The sequence below is a fragment of the Mustelus asterias genome, chromosome 7 (assembly GCF_964213995.1).
Source record: "Mustelus asterias chromosome 7, sMusAst1.hap1.1, whole genome shotgun sequence".
NCBI classification, from domain to species: Eukaryota; Metazoa; Chordata; class Chondrichthyes; order Carcharhiniformes; family Triakidae; genus Mustelus; species Mustelus asterias.
This window is the reverse complement of record NC_135807.1, coordinates 87,576,273-87,598,042: the sequence shown is the minus strand read 5'-3', so window position 1 is coordinate 87,598,042 and position 21,770 is coordinate 87,576,273. Positions and strand designations below refer to the sequence as shown.

Below are 21,770 nucleotides of genomic sequence, written 5' to 3'. Positions count from 1 at the left end.
CCTTCTTACCATGCCTCAGCTGATTATATTGTTCAAATACCGACGTTGCCACAAATATTGTACTAGGTTTGAAAGATGTAACCTTATGCTCCAGCACCTGGAACCTACCACTCAAAATTCAAAGGAAAATATAAATACTGTAGAATTAACATGCAACATACCCAGGGCCACTGTCCTTCAAATGTTCTGAATTTGATGTCTGATTATCTTTCTTCAACTTATTACGTGGAATTTGTGCAGTCATGGTGAGGCCTCTTTGTGAATTCAGAAGACTTTGCGAGTCCTTTAGCAGAAAGAGTATTATTTCAAAAAGGGAAAATTTATTTTAAAGATAACACTTTCCCAGCAACTAAAAAACCATATTTCTTTGGATTGAGTTTTATTAGTAGAGGTGTGCAAATGTATTTGTCAACAAACCCTGCATTTTAAATGGGGTATACAAATTAAAAGTAGCGAAGTTGCATTAAGCTTGTACAGGATCCTGCTCTTAAAGTATCGTGCAAAGTTCTGGGGCTGGATTTTCCCAGAGGCAGGGCGGAGAAGAAATTGGCCGCCAAAAGCCACATGGCTTAAGTCCCGTCTTCATTTCTGTCCTTGCCCATTTTCCAGAGATTGGGAGAGGGAGCGGTCCTGGGAACAAGTTCGCTCCTATTAAGGACCTAATTTACATCATTGAGTTGATTAAAAAACTTACCAGATATGGGCTCTTAATGTTCAGTTCAGTAACTGTCTGGTGTCAGATCAGCTGCATGAAGACTAGGACATTCATGGAGGTGGCAAGAGTTTTAAAACATGTTTTTACTTACCTTTCTGTGTTCACCCTCTGAAATAGAGGCCATCTGAGAGGAGAAGCAGCAGTCTACACAAGGACAGAGCAGGGCCAAAGAAGAGTGATGTGGGAAATGAAGCAGAAGGAGAGACTACCCTGTAGATACCTATAGATGACTGTGGACTAGTGGTGATAGTCCATGTAGGCAGATGGTCAGACATCTGTGCCCTCAACAGTTGTGGACTTGAGACATGGCTGCACACTGGTGGATCACCCAAGTGACAGCTGCCCTCTTTACCATTGCTGAACAACACATCAGAATCACAATCAATGGGGCATCAGGGGCAAAGCACCGGGTCTGGTGCCCAGGGCCATCAGGGGGTGTCTTGTAAAATATCCAAGCGGATGGAACTGATCCTAAAGAGAAAAATGTTGCTGTTGTGTGATGAGATGGCCTCCTCCTGACTCCCTCCAGGAAGAAAACCTCTTTCCCTCTCTCTCCTGAGTGCAAGGCTTGAGGCTCCCGAGCCATCGTGAATCGCAGTGGCAGGTTTTGGCATAAACTCTCTGTCTTAAGACAAAAAGCACAGTGATGGCTGCCTTGGATGTCCAAAACCTGTCACCATTCCCAACTCCACTAGCTCTCGTTGGATTGGAAATCCATCGCCATCCAAATTATGGGCCCACCCAGCGGGAAAATCCGAAAACAGTCAGGTTCCCAATAGAAACAGGATTCTGACATAAAAACAGAAACTACTGTTATTTCCCATCTCCAATGGAAAAATCCAGTGGAGGAAGGTGGAGTTCAGATAGGACTACAGCTATGATCTTGTAGCATGGCTCAACATGCTCACAGGATTAAATGCTCTCCTGCTCAGTATTCTTATGGCATAAAAGCACTGAGAAGTTCAAATAATTATTTATAAGGCTGGTACCAGAACTGAGAGACTACAGCTATCAGGAAAGATTGTACAGGATGGAACTATTTTCTTTAGAAAAAAGACTTAACAGTTGACCCGATGAGAGGTCTTTAAAATGCTGAATGGATTGGTTAGGAGGTATGAAGAGAACAGTTCTAACTTTGCGAGGAGCCAAACTAAAGACCATAAATACAAAAGAATTATTAATAAATATGAAAATTAGTATTTCTTTATTCAATGATTAGAATTTGGAACTTATTACTACAGTAAATGGTTGAGGCAATACCTTAGAAGCTTTCAAGAGAAAACTAGATGAGTATGTGACAGAAAACGGAATAGGAAGATGAGCTGAAAGGTTAAGAACTAGATGGAATGGGAAGAGACTCATGGAAAACAACATTCCCTCCAACTTATTTTTGGAGTGCACAAGTGATTTATTTAAGTCTGCATCCCCTTGAAAATTGATGCACAGCCATGCACCCACAGTAACTCAAAGGGTCAAGTTACCGCAAGGTTTACAGGGAACTTCTATGGGGAGTAAGAGAAGTAGCACAGAACAATGAGGCAGAATGGCCTGATTCTGTGCTGTATATTCTACCTAATTCTTCTGCACTGTATATTCTATGTAAGGCTATATAAATAATGGTGATGTTTTATTTACTGAAAAGCCCAAGTAAAACACACTGATTCTTGACCTGTTCCACGTGATACTGAAACAGCATTCTTGACAACGTTATGTTGCTGTGAAAACAATAGTTGCCTTTACATGGACATTTAACATTCTAGAATCAGTGGCACAGTGGTTGGCACTGTTTCCTCACAACGTCAGGGATCTGGGTTCAATTCCAGCTTTGGGTGACTGTCTGCCTGGAGCTTTCACATTCTCCCCATGTCTGCTTCTGTTTCCATTGGGTACTGATTTCCTCCCACAGTCCAAAGATCTGGAGGTTAGGTGGATTGGCCATGCTAAATTACCCTTTAGTGTCCAAAGATGTGTAGAGTAGGTGGATTAGCCATGGTAAATGCGTGGGATTACGGGGAAGGGGTGAAGAGGAGAGCCTGAGTTTGATGCCCTTTTGGAGAGTCGGTGCAGGAAGGCAAATGGAATATTGGCATTTATTGCTAAAGTAATAGTGTATAAAAGTAGAGAAGTGTTGCTGCAACTGTACAAGACATTAGTGAGACTGCACTTGGAATATCGTGTAGTTTTGATCTCCTTACTTAAGGAGGGACGTAATTGCATTGGAGGCAGTTCAGAGATTTACTAGATTGATTCCGGAGATGAGGGATTTGTCTTATGAAGACAGATTGAGCAGTTTAGACTAATAGAGTTTAGAAGATTGAGAGGAGATCTAATTGAAGTATATAAGATGCTAAAGGGGATTGTCGGGGTAGACGTAGAGAGGATGTTTCCTCTTGTGATGCAATCTAGAATGAGAGGGTATAGTTTTAGGATAAAGGGTAGCAAATTTAAGACAGAGTTGAGGAGAAACTACTTCTCCCAAAGGGTTGTGAATCTTTGGAATTCGCTACCCCAAAGTGCGGTGGATGCTGGGATAGTGAGTAAATTTAAGGAGTTAAGACAGATTTTTAATTGGTAAGGAGTTGAAAGGTTATGGGGAGAAAGCAGGAAAATGGAGATGAGGAACATATCAGCCATGATCGAATGGCGGAGCGGACTCGATGGGCCAAATGGCCTAATTCTGCTCCCATATCTTATGAACTTATGAGGAGAAAATACTTCTCTTAAAGGGTTGTGAATCTGTGGAATTCACTATCCCAGAGTACAGCGTATGCCAGGATATTGAGCAAATTTAAAGAGGAGATAGACAGATTTTTAGCTTGTAATGGGTAGAAGGGTAATGGAGAACGGGCAGGAAAGTGGAGTTGAGGCTGAATTGAAATCAGCCATTATCGTATTGAATGACAGAACAGGCTGTAAGAGCTGAATTGACTATACCCGACTCCTACCTCTTACCTTTGGAGGCGGATTTATTTTATTGTGGTTATTGAAGTGAGGGACACACTGCATTAATGGCAAGAATCAGACTCAAAAGATATATCTCCATTCTGTTCCGATAATGGATTTTGACTCCTAACCATAGGTCAACCTTTAATCGATGATTTCCCACTTCCTAGTTCCAACACCATCTATCTTAAAGCTTTGTGGAATTATATTCCAATGCATTATTTTGTGCCAAACTGAATGCTTGCATGTTGTTGAAATGCACAAAATGTTGACATTTTTACAATTTTGTGGAGAGCTCTTAAAGCAGACTTTTAAAGCTGAGGGAGAATGTAAAGATGGGTGGTGCAAGTCTGAACCAAGAGGACGGACATGTGTGATGTCAAGAGTGAACTGATGGAGGGGGGAATGGAGAGAAAAGGAAATGTGCAGGGGAAGGGAGAGGGTGAATCAGTGTGTATAAGTGTAAGAGGGCACAAAAGTGTATGCATAGGAATAGGCAGGATTTAATTCCACCCTCAGGAGTGGGCTACGAGGCAGAGGGTGTGGAGTTGTATAAACAGTAGGGAAGACAGACAACAGGGTGCTCATTATACCTTCCCAATTCCCTCCTATTCAGTCAGGAGGAGGGAAAGTCGAGGATGGCCCATCTGCCTGGAGGCCAATCAAGGTTCTTGGGTAGCCAGCTTATGTCCACTTAAGGGTCTTGCCCTGCATTGCTGGTGACCATATTCCACGTGGAATTGCTCAGTAAAGGTTAGCAGGCTTAGCAGCCCTCTGTTGTGGGTATCAGACACTGTGACCCATAGAAAACCCCCCTGGCAGCAAGCGCTGCCCAGGGCCTGCTTGATTGGACTCTTACTTCCATTCCAGAGCCTTGCTGAAAAGAATTGTCCGCAGGATGGGCAGTGGTTGCTGCTACCAGTGGCGCTGCTATTGGCCGTCCTGTTGGCCATTGCTTTGTGTCAGGGCTTCTAATAATGGCAGTGGTGGGTTGCCACCAGTTTGCTTGCCAGTGGATGGGGATACCGCAACAGTCTTTAAATTCAGCTCAGCATGTGCACAAATGGCGAGGGGGAGACTAGAACACAAAAACAGCGGTGAAATGGCATGGTGAAGGAAATAAATCATGACCATGTGTGAAAATACACCATTTTTAAAAATTAACAGGACTTGACATCTCATTGATTTTCACATATCACAATATACTCCTTGAATTGGGGAGGAGGGATTAGTTTGCAATAAATGATCAATCACAAACTGCTATTTACAGTTTGCATTTTCAGTTAATAAATCCTGGTTTAAAATAAAAGTTTGAACAGCAGATGCTGTATTGAAGTACTTACACATTGCTCATGAATTCCAAGTCCTAAAGTTTCTGCTACAACAGCAGCAAGATTAATGTTATTTTTCTCAGAGGATAAATATTCTTTGAACTCCTTTTCACCTCCTAAAAGGTGAAAAGAGAAATAAATAAGGCAATGCAATAAAGCAGTTTGTTTTGGCTAAAATATGTACAACTGAATCAAAGTATTAAAATTCATGACAGAGTACACCTTACAGAGCATAGAAATTACATCCAAATCTTGCTTTTAAATTACATACAAAATTACGTTCATCGTGGCTGGAATTTTCTGGCCATTCACACCGGTGGGATCTGCAGGTCCTGCCGACAGTGCACCCCTGTCGTGAATTTCCCGGAGGCGAGTGCATTCATCGGGAAGCTTCGTCGACAAAGGCAGGACCAGAAGATCCTGCCACTAGCCAATGGCAAGCTGCTTCCACTGCTGTGCAATATGTGGTAGGTTACATAGAAAATCCCACCTCATATTTGACTTTGTTTGGTTTCCCAAATCACAGGAATAACGTAAATGTTATTTTCCTTTGTCAAATAAAATTAGCTTTTATTGGAATGCCTGATTCGCTCACACTTCACATTTATTTGCGATTACACCAGTGTTGAAGTTATTATGGTTTTATTGTACATTTCTTTTTCATTTGTTCTTGAGATGTGATCAATGAAAATAAAGCAGCATTTATCATACGTCGAGATGTTTTAAAAGGTATACCCAAGTTGGAATCATCTAAAATAAAATAAAATTACTGCAGATGCTGTAAATTTGAAATAAAAATAGAAAACACTGGAAAAACTCAGCAGGTCTGGCAGCATCTGTGGAGAGAGAAACCAAGTTAACGTTTTGAGTCCATATAACTTCTTCAGACCTCCAGGACTCAAAACATGAACTTTGTTTCTCTCTCCAGAGGTGCCACCAGACCTGCTGAGCTTTACCAACATTTTCTGTTTTCATTTTGGAATTATTTAAGTAGAGTGGGACAGGAGTAACAAAGGACGGACTAGGTGAGTTGACAGGTACCTTTTCCCAAGGAAAAGGTATGAACTAAATGAGATTTTACTATAATCTGGCAGCTTTCGTTTTCTGTTATCAGCCTGTATAGTGTAGCACCAATTTATCAAGTAAATTTGACATTTTAGGATTTGGATTAATAGCCTTTAGATTTCAAGTCCTGCATTATATAAGCATTAGTTTACCTCATCAACTCAAAATAGTTAGACTGTGTGCACAAAATTACAAATGTGCATGTTTAAGGTCATATACCATGCACAAAATAGAAGTATTGTACACTTCTTAATGTCCAATTTTCAGGGCGATCAAGAAAATCGCTCTGAAAGATCAACCTGAAACATTGACTCTTCTCTCTCGACAGATGCTGCCTGACCTGCTCAGTATTTCTACCAATTTCTGTTTTTATTATAGCATTACACTGTGTTTTGTAAAGCACAAAAGGCAGAATGCCACCAATGCCAAATTCACAGCAGAATTACAGCATGATATCACTAGGTACAAGTGAAAGGTAATTGAAGAAACCAAGATGAATAGCACTATACCAAGACGCTGGAATGAATCAGGTATTTTACAGCACGGGCAGTGGTCATTCAGTTAATTGTGCCTGTTAAAGTTTGCTTGAACAGATATGCACACCAGGCTTGTACTTTCCCAACACTCCTTTTTTAAAAGCACCCTTTCCCAGTATTTATCCACTTGCCTTCTAAAAGCTATTACGGATTCTGCTTCCACTATTGTTTCTGGGAGAGCATAAGTAAGTATTCACACCTCAAATGTCACTACTGGGCACTCTATTGTATCGTATAGATGCATTTTAATGCAGTGATTCATCACTGGGATTTCAAGGTAAATTGACCCTTACAGGATCAACCTGTATATTTGTTCACAAGTTTTACAGTGCTTTCCCAATAGAAAAAACACTATAATAGTGAAAAATATTACAAGGTGACCTATCAGCTTCTGCTGTCATCTTTTCGATTGGCATTTAAATGACTCTGACTGATGTGAGGGAAAAAGAAAATCACCATCAGCGCCCTTAACACGGTTTTGAAATTGAAACAAACACCTTCCATTCTTCAATACAACAAAAGCAAAATACTGCAGATACTGGAGATCTGAAATAAAACAAGAAAGTGCTGGAAAAACTCAGCAGATCTCAATGTATCTGTGGAGGGAAAAACAGAGTTATTTTAAGAGTCCAATATGACTCCTTTTTGGAACTCCTCCTGTTCATTTCTTCCCATAAAGAGTACCCTATTCTTTGGATAGGTGTGGGCATTATCGATGCTTGGTCAGTTTCAAGCGCTAATGGGTTTCACAATAGGGGCTAGATTACATGCCTCGGGTAGGCTCCCTGTACAATTGCCTAAATTTTGGCAGAGCCAGCCTCCACTTAGCCTGCTCGCCCCACTTTAATTTTTCCTGCGACGGCCCTTCAATTAGTATGAAATGGAACTTGCGTTTATCTCCCATGTGCACATCCTGCCTCAGAGCCATTGCAGAATTGAAGGCTGGCAGCACCAACAGGAGCAGTAATCACTACTGCAACTATAGGTAGGCCAAGGAGTTGATGCCCAACAATGGACCCAGATATTCAGGCAAGGAGGGCAAGATTTCCAGGGCCTTTAAACACCGTTGGGAGCAGGGATATTGTGTTGGAGAACTTAGACGGCCTTCTAACTGGCCTGCCGCCACACCCACACTACTTAAGACACTTCAGCATGGCTCACAAACCGCAGTGTAAACCTGATCCCAGTGTGAAAAGACAAATGGTATGTGAAGTCACACACGGGTCAGTGCGCAGTTTGTGAGCCGCAAAAACGTGCAGGTAAGGTTTTCCCAAGCCCAGAATAAGATTCAATCCACAAATCTATCTCTTTTTAATAAAAGAGATAGGCCGAGGGATGATCCACTAAACTGCAAGCCAAACATCATGAATTAGCTGTGGATAAATTGCAGAAAACAAATCTTGAAAAGGGAAATAACATAATGCCTAGACAGATATGGGTTGGTCTAAGAAGGTGTCAGTATGTAGTAGCTGTTTGAAGTACCACTTTTTTGACACATTTATTAGCATTCTTTGAGAAAATACCTGTTGACAATGGAGCTTCTGCGAATTTGATCTATTTCATTTCAGCAAAGCTTTGTAACATAAGTAATTTGGCCACAAGGCATGATAGCTGGGAACAGGAGGCAAACTTCTTAGATGAACTGACAATTGGTGACAGAGAAAGCCCAGGATGCTAGAGGATGGAGCTGCATCAACATGAAAAGGAGTCAATAACAAGTACAAAAGGGTACAATTCTGGGACCATTACTGTTTGCAGCATATTTAATGGATTTGGATCAAGGGACAGAAACAAAGATGTACAACTTTGCAGGTGACACCAATGGAACAGAGGCTCAAATAATAGCCGGTAGACCAGCCAAATACAAAAAGTGATTTGGCTGATGGGTTGATGAGTAGAAAATAGCATTTTCTGTGGACATATGCAAACAAATGACAGCAAGGAAAGAAAACAGAAGCAATATAAACCAAATGGCTCAAAAAGCTACAAATCCAAGGGTATTTTAAAGATACATCACTCAAATTAAACATAGTGGGAGGCAGCAGTAAATATCTTGGAATGTATAATCAGACAAAGATAAAATCTAGGGTGAAATTGAGTCTCCAGCAGGCACTGGTACAACTCTATACCAACTATGTAGAATATGTAGGCTGGGAATGGTGAAAAATCCTGCAAGACACAAAAACGAGAATCTTGACAGCGAGATTAACAGCAAAGTTTTTTTTAAAAACATGCACCAGGCATGGGGACCCATCGGGGGCACACAGTTAAGTACAGTTCCCAGGCTGGGGTCCCCTTATTCGTAGGGGTGGGGGTATGCGCATGCGCAAGTGGGTAGTCTCCATGTAGGTTGTGGGGGCTTCTTTGCTTTTTTTAAAATCAGAGATTGGGGTGCCCTTTAAAAACAGTGCCCCGAAATTTGGATTCTTGGTGTTGCCTACTTTCTCTGGTCATGCCTGCAGATTTTGTTTGCACCAAGCGGGAGGCGATGGCCTAGTGGTATTATCGCTAGACTATTAATCCAGAATCTCAGCTAATATTCTGGGGACCCGGGTTGGAATCCACCACGGCAGATGGTGGAATTTGAATTCAATCAAATTATCTGGAATTAAGAATCTACAGATGACCATGAAACCATTGCCGATTGTTGGAAAAACCCAACCGGATCACTAATGTCCTTTATGGAAGGAAATCTGCCGTCCTCATCTGGTGTGGTCTACATGCGACTCCAGAGCCACAGCAATGTGGTTGATTCTCAACTGCCCTCTAAACAAAGGCAACTAGGGATGGGCAATAAATGCTGGCCAGCCAGTGATGCCAATGTCCCATGAATGAATTTAAAATGTGCTGGATTATCTGGCAACAAAAGGCAGCTGTGCAGCTGGCAAGCTGCATGCTGATTTTTCACCTTAGTCAGCATTTGGTGCAAAAATGGGAAGATTTTGCTCAGAGCATTTGTCTAATCATATTACATGTAGGATCTTTAATCAGCAAAGCAGAAAACTTTCAGTCCTTCGATCTGGAAGGTATTTGAACTAAAGTCACAGAGAGAAAGCACGGTTCAGATTTCATGGGGTATCAGAATTTCAAATTTGAGATGTAAAGCTGCACACATTACAATGCAATTATTTCTCCTGGGGGAAGGGAAATTAAACATAGCATATTGCTGTATGCTTTTTTTGTTGTTGTAGTATCAAATAGCCAACTGTATATTAATGATCAGTCCATTTGATCAGACAAAGATCACTATTGTCAGAGCTATCAAGACAATTTGCGACTCAGCTCTTATGCTACATGTGTCAAACTAATTCACTTACTCATATGAGCAGATTTTCAAACTTACCCTTTACTTGGGATTGTTCAAGATCACAGGAATCTGGAACTAGGATTTCCTCATTCTGTATCGGTTGGGTCATGCCGGAGAAGCGTGCCAACAACATTTTACATGTCTCTACACAATAACAAAATGTCAGTTACAGCAAATAAACATTACGTAACCCACAGTTTGTAACAGTTATTAGAGAATAAGGTAGGGCTGTGATTGAAAATATTTCCTTAAACATACCAGAGGTACTTATTTGGTAAAGCTGAAACTTTTAAGAATTTTTAGTCAAAAGATACAGAAAGACATTCCTGAATCCCAAGTATTAATTTGGAATCACATTATGCTCATAGTACTCAGTGCATTTCTCTCTAGTAATACACATTACCCACTTGCTGCAACGTTCATATCACTTAAAGTCTTACAAAAGATTCCCAGAATACAGATGGTAAAAACACCTTAACATTGGACTTGACTGGACAAATTAACATAATTTTAAAATGGAGAAAACATCTAGTAATAATTGAAGATTGTAATAAGTTTTAAGATATTGAATAATGTTAATGAATCATAAATCTTATCAATACCATCACCAGACCGTGGCCCTGAAGGGTCTGCATGAACATGCTCTGCATAGCGAATATGACGATTTTCCCTTCTCCTTCGCATTCTGCTCACTACAGAGGTGGAAAGAGATAAAATTGGAGAATCCGGGATTATTCCGTCATCGTGATCTGCAGCTCCTGTTATTTCATGCTGTTGTTCTCTGACATAATAGAAATAAAAATCAGACAGGCTACAAAGTTTAAAAACAAAGTGACACAAGATGAGCCACAGACACCAACAACTTACTTCAGTTGATGTTCAAGTGATTCAAGCTGATCACTAAGTTTTTTGTTTTCTTCCTGTAAGTTATTCCTTTCGTTCACTGTTGATTAAAGAGAACAATGGAGATTGATGGAAAGTCAAGAAAAAGCCTTCTCATTTCTGATAAATCCTCTCCTAAACATCCAATTAGGGGATTTTCACAGTAACTTCATTTCAGCGTTAACTCAAGCCTACTTGTGACACGAATAAATAAACTTCAAAACTCACTAAGTTCAGTAATAAGCTTTAGATTCTGTTGTCGAATATTTTCGAATTCCAGCTGCTTCTTCTTCATGTGTTCTTCTGTAACTGCACATCTGTCACATAAGCCTGCTCGCAACCTGCAACAGATATGTTTCCTGAGTATAAATAGTTTTGGCTGTTTATAATATATATTTCTTGACACAAGTTCCTTATTTTCTTACATTCACCAAGCTTATTTATGGTTTATATGGTAAGTTAGCAAGGGCAGTCCATATTTTTGTTAATTAGAAATTTCTCAAGCAGTTGCAAACAGAAAGAAAAATTAAATTCAGTCTGGAGCGTGAGAAGTGTTTTCTCATGTGAACAGAAAATTTGTTTGAGAATAAATTAAGTACTTTCAGTTAATTAAATACATATTGCATTTGTCCAAATCAAACGTGAACATAAATTCTATAGAACATTAGAAGTACCTTGCAGATTCGAGAATGAATAGCACGGACTAAAATAAGTTGCTTTACATTGGAAGACATCTGTAAGACAATGGTTTGTGCATTTGATTCCCTCCACAGCTTATTCCTGAAGTCAGTTGTTATGCTATAGGTATGCACAGAACAGACTACAAGGCACCATTTTATAGGAGGGATGGTCAGTTTCATGCACATTTTAAGAAACTGATTGCAAACCTCCATTAAAAGAAATCCAACAAATATATATTCAGTTTGAGCAGTGAATAATACTCTTTTATAAACATAAAGTAAAATTGTTAGTAATTTGCTAAATAAAATTTTAACTAAATACTTTTTTTCTTGCTGAGCGTGCATTTGTACAGTTTAGAGCCCCAGTAATCGTCCAATCAACTGTGGCTCTGTGGTAGCTGGTTCAAGTCCTACATCAGTGACTGGAGCACCAAAATCTAGGCTGACACTCTAGTGCACAATTCAGGAATAGTGTAGTGCTACACTTGCTCATCCAAAAGATAGTATCTCAAGTTAAACTGGCTCTGTCGTCTCAAGTGAATATAAAAAGGGCAATTATTAGTATAAAACATGTAAAATCGCACACCTCTACTAACAAAACTCAATCCAAAGAAACATTGGGGGGGGGGGGGGGGGGGGGGGGGTGAGATTCTCCCAACCCGCTGTCAGCTCCATGTCAGGAATTGGCACAGAGCGGTCACCCGACACCGCTGGAGCGGAAGTAAATTGGCGGGGGGGGAGGGTGTCTATTGGGCATTGCTAACTTGACATTGCCAGCCTGGCTCCCTGGCATTGCCCAAGGGACAAGGTGGCAATGCCAAGGGAACGCCTTAGCACTGCCCACCAGGCATCAAGCAGGGTCAAGGGAGCAGGGCCTCTCGGAGAGGGGATTTCGGTGGGGGTGGGAGCATCCCGCTGCCACTCTGCACTCGACAGAGACAGAGGGAAGCCTGCAATCCAATATGGCGCATGCGCAGTGGCCCACTCAGCACTGTGCTGCCAGCCTTTCCAGTTGGAATTGGCCCAGAGCGGTCACCCGACACCGCTGGAGCAGAAGTAAATTGGCGGGGAGGGGGGGGGGGGGGGGGGCTGCTGGCAGGGCCTGCGTCCCAGGGTGGTCCGATCGGGGGGGGGGGAAGACCGATTCGGCGGTTCAGTTGCTGAGTTGAAGCCCTATTGGACTTGAATTCAGCAACACGGTAAATGCGCGGGCACCAATCGGATCGGAGCCTCGTAAAGTGGGAATCCTTCGGTAAGTTGGGCACGTGCTTCATTATGCCGATTTAAATGCATGCAAATGCATTTAAATCGGCCCGCTGGCCGATTCGGGCGCGCACTGGGTCGGCGCCCAGATCGGCCGTTGGTAATGGTGCGATTGGCCTTGAGTTGGGTCTGGATCGTGTTTTAGGCCCGACACCCAACTTTACCACGATTTCGAATCGGGCCCAATGAATAGCTGACATGGCTCATTAACTGTCACCTCATGTCAATAAAAGGCCTCCAAGATTATTGCACTTGAGGACCAATTTAGATGCCCGACGGTGGTCTCCCAGCAACAGAATGGAGGCCACTACACCAGGAAGGCTTGGTGGGGTGGGGGGAATTCAGCAGCCACCCACCACCCTTTTGAGGTATTCCACCACACATTGGTGGCCTGCCTGCAAAAGCAAATTTTTTAGTTTAAATCTGAAAAGTTGAAGAGAGGACACCTCCATCTTGAAGCAACTTTTCCCTTACTTAACCTTCCATTGTAGCCTGCTGCTCCTTTCAAGCTGGGAACCTCTGATGACCCTCCATCTTCAAGAGCCCATCTATTGACCATAATTAGACACCAATTCCATCCTCTGGCCATTAATCGACCACTTTGGGAAAATTCACAAAGAGTGATCATTTCCCACGCAGTGTGGGTTTCTGACTCACATTTCAACCTGACTATAAGGTTCAGAAGTCTGCAGGGAAAATCCTGCTACTCATATCGGTACAAATTGACATAACAGAGTTATGAACAGTTACTTCAATGCTAATAACTGAGTTGTGATTAATGTAGTTTATGCTTTCTTCTGAACAATTTACAGACGCCACTCAGATCACAATGGTTGACTTTAAAAAAACAAATATGCTCTGAGGTTACTAAAAGCGACAATTAAAAATCACATATCTTCAATAAACTAGCTACAAGGGCCCTGGAAAGCTGCGGCAACCCGAGCAGAATTCTACTGGAATGTATGATAATGGAAATCCCAGCCAATTGCCAATTGGGGCGATTCTCCCACTCTGCTGAGTGATCGAGCTGGCCAGCAAACGAAATGCTGACTATTCGGGATAGTTGCGCATGCACAGAGGCCCGCTGGTTTCAGCCTCTCCACTGTGGATAGACCCCGCCCCCTGAAATCAAATTATATTCACGTTGGCGGCCTCTGCATCGCAAAGTATGGGAGATTCTAGTGTGAACTTCAACTGAAAAAGCAATGTGAATTACTCCAGTTTTCCCACGAATTCGACACTTAGAATTCTCTTGGGAGAATTGCCCCTAATGTTTCCAGGGTGGATTTGTGGGGAGAAAAATTTTGTCCATCCTTTAAAACACTCCTTTTGTCATACAGGGAAGCAGGAACTTCCCAGTGCTGCAGTTCATCTATCCAGATTCTCCTTCCTTATCTATGCCAACGCAGGTCTACCAAACATATTGGTTCAGCGAGGACAGAAGTGGGACTCGGCTAAGGACAGCAACATAGTCTGTGTCTGAAGACAGGCACAATATTTTTTTCAAATAAATTAAGATGGGCCCCTTTGTAAAAGGACATCTAAAATTTACTTGTCAGCCTTTAATATCACTAACTTCACTGGTACTTTTTTTTAGTGATACTGATTGTTCTAAATTCTCCCCTCCCTTTTGTCTGTTGATTTTCTACTATTGTTGTGATCCATTGTGATCATTCCCTTGTCAGATATTATTTTGAATGCCCTTCAGAGATCAGTCCATAGGCTTTTACCCTGAAAGGATAAAATAAATTGTTCAAAGTCTCTGCCATTCCCTTGTTTCCCATTATTAAGTCCTCATTCTCGAAGGGGTTAAATCATAGAATCCCTACAGTACAGAAAGAGGCCATTCGGCCCATCGAGTCTGCACTGACCACAATCCCACCCAGGCCCTAGCCCCCATATCCCTACATATTTTACCCACTAACCCCTCTAACCTACGCATCTCAGGACACGAAGGGCAATTTTTTTTTTTTAGCATGGCCAATCAACCTAACCTGCACATCTTTGGACTGTGGGAGGAAAACGGAGCACCCGGAGGAAACCCACACAGACACGAGGAGAATGTGCAAACTCCACACAGACAGTGACCCAAGCCGGGAATCGAACCCAGGTCCCTGGAGCTGTGAAGCAGCAGTGCTAACCACTGTGCTACCGTGCCGCCCCACTTTAAATGCTTACTTTAAATACACTCTTCCTCCTTATATACTTGTAGATGCTCTTACCATTCTTTTTTTTAACTCTCATATTCCAATTCCTATCTCTATTAGTTTTTGTCATCCCTCGCTAATTTCTAAAATGTTCGCCATGTTCTGATCTATCACGAATCTTTGCAGCATTATATGCATTTCTTTCAATTCTTGCTGACTTCAGTAAAGGTTCAAGATGTAGTTCACAGTATCAACTTGGTTCACAAGCTTCTCACGACATGCTAAACCTAGCAATTTTAGGTAGATGTAGAGTGATGGGAATGTTGGGCCTTGATTTTAACTTGGGAAAATAGCGGAGAGGATGGGATGGCAAGCCCCACAGGGATCACAGCATGAAGTCTTCACCATTTTAACTCCTGGGCCTCATTTAAATAACCAATCTCCTTCCCCAGAGTAGCATCTCAAGGCTCCTGTGCAGAAGCAGAAAATGGGTTTAGGGGCTTTAGGATACTTGGGATCCAAGGCAACAGTCCTTGGCATTACACTAGTGCTGGCCAAGAGATTTATTTGGCAGCAGTGCACGGAGGGAGTGAGTGAGTGAGATGGAACCAGGACTGGGGAACCCAAGGACTCCTTGTGGGGCCTCAAGGGGAGCACTTCTGCTCCTTCGAATACACAAGAATTTTACAGAAAAGTAATTGTCAACTTACTTTGGTCTCTTCTGGCCACTCAGCATCTCCCGTCAGGTTTCTCTTCTGAATTTGACAGAAGGTGGGAGTCCAAGTCACTGCAAAAATCATGTTGCGGCACTGATGGTATTACTGGACAGTGAATTTTACATCTAAATCAGGCCCTTGTTTGTCTGCAGCTGCATTTTCAGTTCACTTCTAGTTGAAGGTACAATGTCGTGGGACTGACACATCCATTGGCCAGTAAGAGGACTTGGTCTGACCCACCCATGCACAATCTCACTTGATGAGGTGGAGGGGGAAAATTGAAGCCTCGTCAGTCAAAATGTATTTTTCTAGTGAAGCCTCTTCCTATTGCAGTGCTAAGATGATGTATTTTACAATGGCACCCTTCTCATTCTAATCCATTGAGGTTTTCTTTATAAATCACATCGCATCTTACCTGTCTTCTAAAGCTTTAATGTTGTCATGTAATGCTTTTTGTTGTTCTCTTAATTGTTGATTTTTATTATAGTATTCTTCAAGTCTCTGAGCATCTCTGGAAAAATAAAATTGTATGTTAACACCAGGCACAAAGTAGTCAGGATTATTTAAAATAAAACAAATCTTACAGTTTGAATCTATTATCTGAACGTCAATGGAATTTTGATTGTTCCAATTCCACGCTGAACTCCACTGATTTACAAATCGTAAAAGTAGAAAATATTTACTTGTCCAGGCAAGTGGCATGGCAATACAAATGTAAATTTGGTGCACGTTGTTGCCCTAATCTGACTGAATGTTTAAGAGCGTACATTTAAATTTACAAGTGGAGATAGACAGCCACTCTTCAAATCTGTGCAAGATTTATGCTGATTGATTAGTTACAAATTGATGAGGTTAAATAAATGTGTTTTTAAAATCAAGATTTTTTTTAAATCCCCTTTTCTATGGTAGTTAAAATGGCAGCTTTTTTATATTTCTCAGTTGCATCTGGCACATCATGCTTGTTTGTTCATTAAGAAATAAACATTGTTCCAAGTGAGAATGTTCAATTAAAAATAAATTTGTGTGTGCTTGAGTTTTCTGATGCCAAAGTCCAGTTGCCTTTTAAGTTGAAAAGATCAACAGCCTTGACACAGAATTCTGCAGACATATAATGCAAACTGCATTATTCAGATCTTAAAATGACTGGCGCTAACAGAAGATTCAAGTATTCTGAAATATTCTGCCATTAATTTGTAAAATATTCTGTTAACTGCACTTGCCGATACTTTAGAAACTTTTCAAGCTACATGTTTATGCTCTACAGCTAGTAAAACCTTGACACAAATTTAAATGGATTCCTTCATTAGCAGTTTCATTCATCTGCTCCAATTACACATGTGAAGGCATAATTTTTTTTTTAAAAGCCATTTTGGAGTTTCTGGAAACGCAGAGAAAAGTATCAAAAGTAAATTAAAAATAAAACAGGAGCAGAGAGGTTTAGGTTCCTTTGGCACGACATTGACAAATTGGCTTCGAAGTTCATACTTACTAATGGCCTTTGCCCCAATACTACAGAATCATTAGTTGTAATGTTCAGCAGAGTCCTACATAAGAGTGCCATTGTTGTGCTTCTTATCTCAGTGAAATATTAAACTCTAGGAATTTGGGGGAGTCAGTAAGTGACTCTTGTTAAGGATCATTATATCTACAATGAGATACTTGTATAATGACTAGTCATTTTGCAAGGAATGAAATGAATCACAGCAAACTATGCAATGAATTTGTTGGATTCCTCCATTTGTGAGCACATTTAAAATGCCTTGTAAGAAAAGCTCAAATTCACTTCAGGCTTTGAAAAATTCAATGCGTACAAAGTTAATTTGAAATTTTACAAAAAGAGATTTACTTGCATTAAATATCAAAATGAATTTTCCATATCGTTTTCTTTATCTAACAGGTATACTTCACCAGGTACAAGCACTTAAACTTTATTGGTTCAAAAGAGCTGTTACAAAGCCAATTTTACTTGTCTCATCATGCTGGACAGTCACACACATAAACATACAAATTAGGAGCAGGAGTAGGCCACTCAGCTCGTTGAGTCTGCTCTGTCATTCAATAAGATTATGGCTGCTCTAACCTTAGCCCCATATTCCTGCCTACCCCCAACAATCTTTCAGCCTCCTTATTAATCAAGAATCTATCTAGCTCTGCCTTCAAAATATTCAAATATTCTGTTTCCACTACCCTTTGAGGCAGAGATTTCCAGAGATTCTTAACCCTCAGAAATAATTTGTCGTCAACTCAGTCTTAAATGAATGACCCCTTATTTTTAAATAGTGACCCCTAGTTTTAAATTCTCCAACAAGAGGAAACATCTGCTCCACATCCACCCTGTCAAAACCCCTCAGGATCTTAAAGGTTTTGATCAAGTCACCTCTTACACTTCTAAACTCTGGTGAATACAACCTGACCTCTCCAACCTTTCCTCATAAGGCAACCTGCTCATTCTTGGTACTAGTCTAGCAAACCTTCTCTGATCTGCTTCTACTGCATTTACATCTTTTCTTAAATAAGGAAGCCAGTACTATTGAGGAAGTCAGTAAACACTACTTCAGATGTAGTCTCACCAATGCCCTGTACATTGAAGTATAACCTGTCTACTTCTGTATTCAATTCCCCTCACAATAAATGATAACATTTTATTAGCTTTCCTAATTACTTGCTATAGTTTTTCCCTCCTGATCAAAATTTATGCCATTCTTTGATGCTCTTTATACTCTTTCCCATCTTCTGACCTGCCACTTATCTTTGCGCAAATATATGCTTTTTCATACTGTCTTTAACTGTTTTGGTTAACCAGAGATGACAGGCCTTCCCCTTGGAATTTTTTCTTTCTCATTGGCATGCGTCTATTCTGTGTATTCTGAAATATCCTTTTAAATATTTGTCACTAAGCCTCTATTGTGCTATCCCTTAAGCACATTTGCCTGTTCACTCTAGCTATCTCCGCTTTTATGCCCTCATAATTGCCCTTATTTAATTTCAAAATACTAGTCTTGGATGCATTCTTCTCTCCCTCAAACTGAATGTAAAATTCAAATCATGTTGTACATGACTTCTCACTCAATCTGCATTAAAAAAGGGAAACGGACATTGATTGCACAATAAAAATCCTAACAAACTGAAAAAGAGAGCCCAAAAAGTTCGGAGAAGATGGTTGAAGGTTATCGTGGTATGTGAATGATAGAAAGCCTTGCCTATCAGAATAAAAACAATCCTGCAAGATAGGTAAATTTAATATTTTTCTTCATCAGTCATCCTTTACACACCATAAGAAAATTACGCAAGCAGTGCAAAAGCTAGCAGAATGGCTTCTGTTGAGGGTCTCCAGCCCTGGGGAGTAAATAATTTACGACAAGTTTTGTTTTCCATAGCAAGCAATTAACTGCTCAACATTTCCAAACTGAAGTTCTACAAATTGAAACTCCTCCAGGACAGCAGCAAATAGTGAGAATGATTAGCCATTTCTGAACAATGACAGTGGATGAAATGAGTGAATAACTTTCTTAAACAGGGAAACAACTTTAAGAGCAGCCCTAAGGAAGAATTAAAAACCAGGAGTTACTGCACAGGAGGCCATTTGGGCACTCAAGACTGCATTTATTCAGTCAAAGCGATCAAAAACAAATCCTGCATTTATTGTCGACATCCCTGTTTCAACTCAATATTTGCATCAATGCAAATGACCTACACACACCTAAATCCTATAGTTCACCAATTATATGAACAAAATCTAAGTACATATGTCTTCCACATTAAAAAATTAAAATCGCACTTTTCAAGCATCTCAGTTTAGGTTTGACGCTGTGTTACTGAACTACTTATGACCATATGAATGAGGAGGAGGAGTCATTATGGCACAGATGCAGACCTGGTGCTACTGGATAAGGAACTGAATGTCAAAGCCACGTACATCGCAGAAGAGTGGGTATGGAAACATCATTCTATAGCAAATGAAAAGGAAACTGAATAACAAATGGACCCCAATGTGAACCCCCAGTGAAATCTGAGTCAGTGATGATCCCTGGTGGGCTGAATGAATGGAGAGTAGTGTTTGGATGCACTGGGCACTGGACCCGCACTGTGCACAGTTGCTGCAGTTTGACTGACATTGTCACATTCTTAATATTCACCCTCTGGGCCATTTTCACCACCTGTGCATTTTTCTCAGAAGTGCTAAATTTTCAGCATAAAATATCCACCTCTGCTGGCTGTCTGATGTCTCACTTGTTTTCCAACTGGAGTCTTGGGAAGATACTAGTGGAATTCCTCTGACTTTATCCTGGATGAAGCTCAATTAATCTACTTGAATTAATTATAAACGGGGCAGATTTTGACATAAACATTTTCTGTAGTGAAGGGAGGGGCAGTGTGGGGAATGTGATGGGAGGGGAAGTGATTGTTGGGGTGGAGAAAGGAACTGACGTTGCTTTTATAGTAATTCAACACCTGACCATACCCAACTATTTGCTTTGTAATTCCAGTCAGGGTTTTACTATCCTAGCAATCTTCATTTATGTTCAATCAGTGTGCTTATTCCAGAATGTTCTGGTTCAGGGTCACAATCCCTGTGTCCTTGTTTTGAGTGTTGCAAAGTTTGTTTCAGGTTGTGTCCCTGAATGAAGGTGAGACATTGCTGGGATCAGAGTGTTTTTGGAGTCAGTGTTCTGTTTGTCCATCCTTCCATCTATGTAAGATGATGAACATGCAGCAAATCAAATGCATTGAGGATGGAGTAATTTCATACAGTGCAGTCCTGCTGATGGCTGCCACAAGGGGTGTATATGAAATGATTGTCGGGTATCATTGTAGTGTTGTTTTCAGTGTTGGTGCCTATTGCCAAGTCTCTGTAGCCATTGGTTGTCCATGTTAGCACACACTGACCCACAGGCAATGTCACCATTTCCCTCCGTCATTGGCTATTGTCACCTAGGACCAAAAGCTGGTGTTTAGGTTCTGCATGTCATGTTTGCAAGCATCCTTTAAGTAGCGCTTTGGGCACCTGACTGGTCTTCTGCCTCAGGCTATCTAGCCATACAGAAAATACTTAGGTATACATTAGATTTCCATGCTGCAAATGTGGGCGAGCCAGCACGGTCACCTTTGCTTGCTATGTGCCAACACACTTGGAAGATTGACCTTTGAGAGAACTGCCATATCCATGATTTTTTTCCTTCCATGAGATGCCCAGAATGTGCCACAAACAACGGGCGGCACGGTAGCACAGTGGTTAGCACTGCTGCTTCACAGCTCCAGAGACCTGGGTTCGATTCCCGGCTTGGGTCACTGTCTGTGTGGAGTTTGCACATTCTCCTTGCGTCTGCGTGGGTTTCCTCCGGGTGCTCCGGTTTCCTCCCACAGTCCAAAGGTGTGCGTGTTAGGTTGATTGGCCATGCTAAAATTGCCCCTTAGTGTCCTGAGATGCGTCGGTTAGAGGGATTAGTGGGTAAAATATGTAGGGATATGGGGGTAGGGCCTGGGTGGGATTGTGGTCGGTGCAGACTCAATGGGCCGAATGGCCTCTTTCTGTACTGTAGGGATTCTATGATTTCTATGATTATCTCCTCAAGCCTGCCCACAATTTTAGAAGATCATGGCTTATCTCATTGTGGCCTTACTTTCCTGTCTACCACCTATACTCTTTGACTACCCTGTCTGTGAACAATCTATGCAACTCAGCCATAAAAATTTTCAATGACTCAGCCTCCACTGCTCTTTGAGGAAGAGAATTCCACAGACTAATTACCCTCAGAAAAGAAATCTACTATCTCCATCTTAAATGAGAAGCCCTTTATTATTAAATTGTGTAACCTAGTTCTGGCCTCCTCACAAGGGGAAACATCCTTTCGAATCCATCCTTAAGGTCTCTCAGGATGTTTCAATATCATCTCTCATTCTTCTGAACTGCAATGGATACAAGCCCAACATGTCTAACTTGCCCTCATAAGATACAACCTTCAACCCAAGGATCGGTCAAGTGAACCTTCTCTGCACTGCTTCTAATGTCCTTTCTTAAATAAACAGTCCAAAACTGGACATAGTATTCTAGATGTAATCTCACCAGCGCCCTGCAAAATTGTAGCAAAATGTCCCGCACAATAAACGACAACATATTATTTAGCTTCCTAATCACTTGCTGTACTTTCATACTAACCTTTTGTGGTTTGTATACCAGGACATCC

The 21,770-nt window shown here is 41.2% G+C and overlaps 1 protein-coding gene across 8 annotated transcripts in view; it reads right to left on the bottom strand.

Annotated features, from left to right (window-relative positions):
* Positions 1-21,770, bottom strand: part of rbbp8 (retinoblastoma binding protein 8) — a 147,111-nt gene that overhangs the window by 40,650 nt on the left and 84,691 nt on the right. For 7 of the 8 annotated variants that reach the window (XM_078216441.1, XM_078216443.1, XM_078216439.1 and 4 more), the window contains exons 4-10: positions 16,001-16,096; positions 11,008-11,120; positions 10,765-10,840; positions 10,500-10,678; positions 9,934-10,041; positions 5,002-5,105; positions 162-283 (exon numbers count right to left, since the gene is read on the bottom strand). In XM_078216441.1, the coding sequence (XP_078072567.1) occupies positions 162-283; positions 5,002-5,105; positions 9,934-10,041; positions 10,500-10,678; positions 10,765-10,840; positions 11,008-11,120; positions 16,001-16,096 (798 nt within the window). Of the gene's footprint in view, positions 1-161; positions 284-5,001; positions 5,106-9,933; positions 10,042-10,499; positions 10,679-10,764; positions 10,841-11,007; positions 11,121-11,453; positions 11,497-16,000; positions 16,097-21,770 lie in introns of those variants that run through there. The other variant, XM_078216447.1, reaches the window with a different exon arrangement.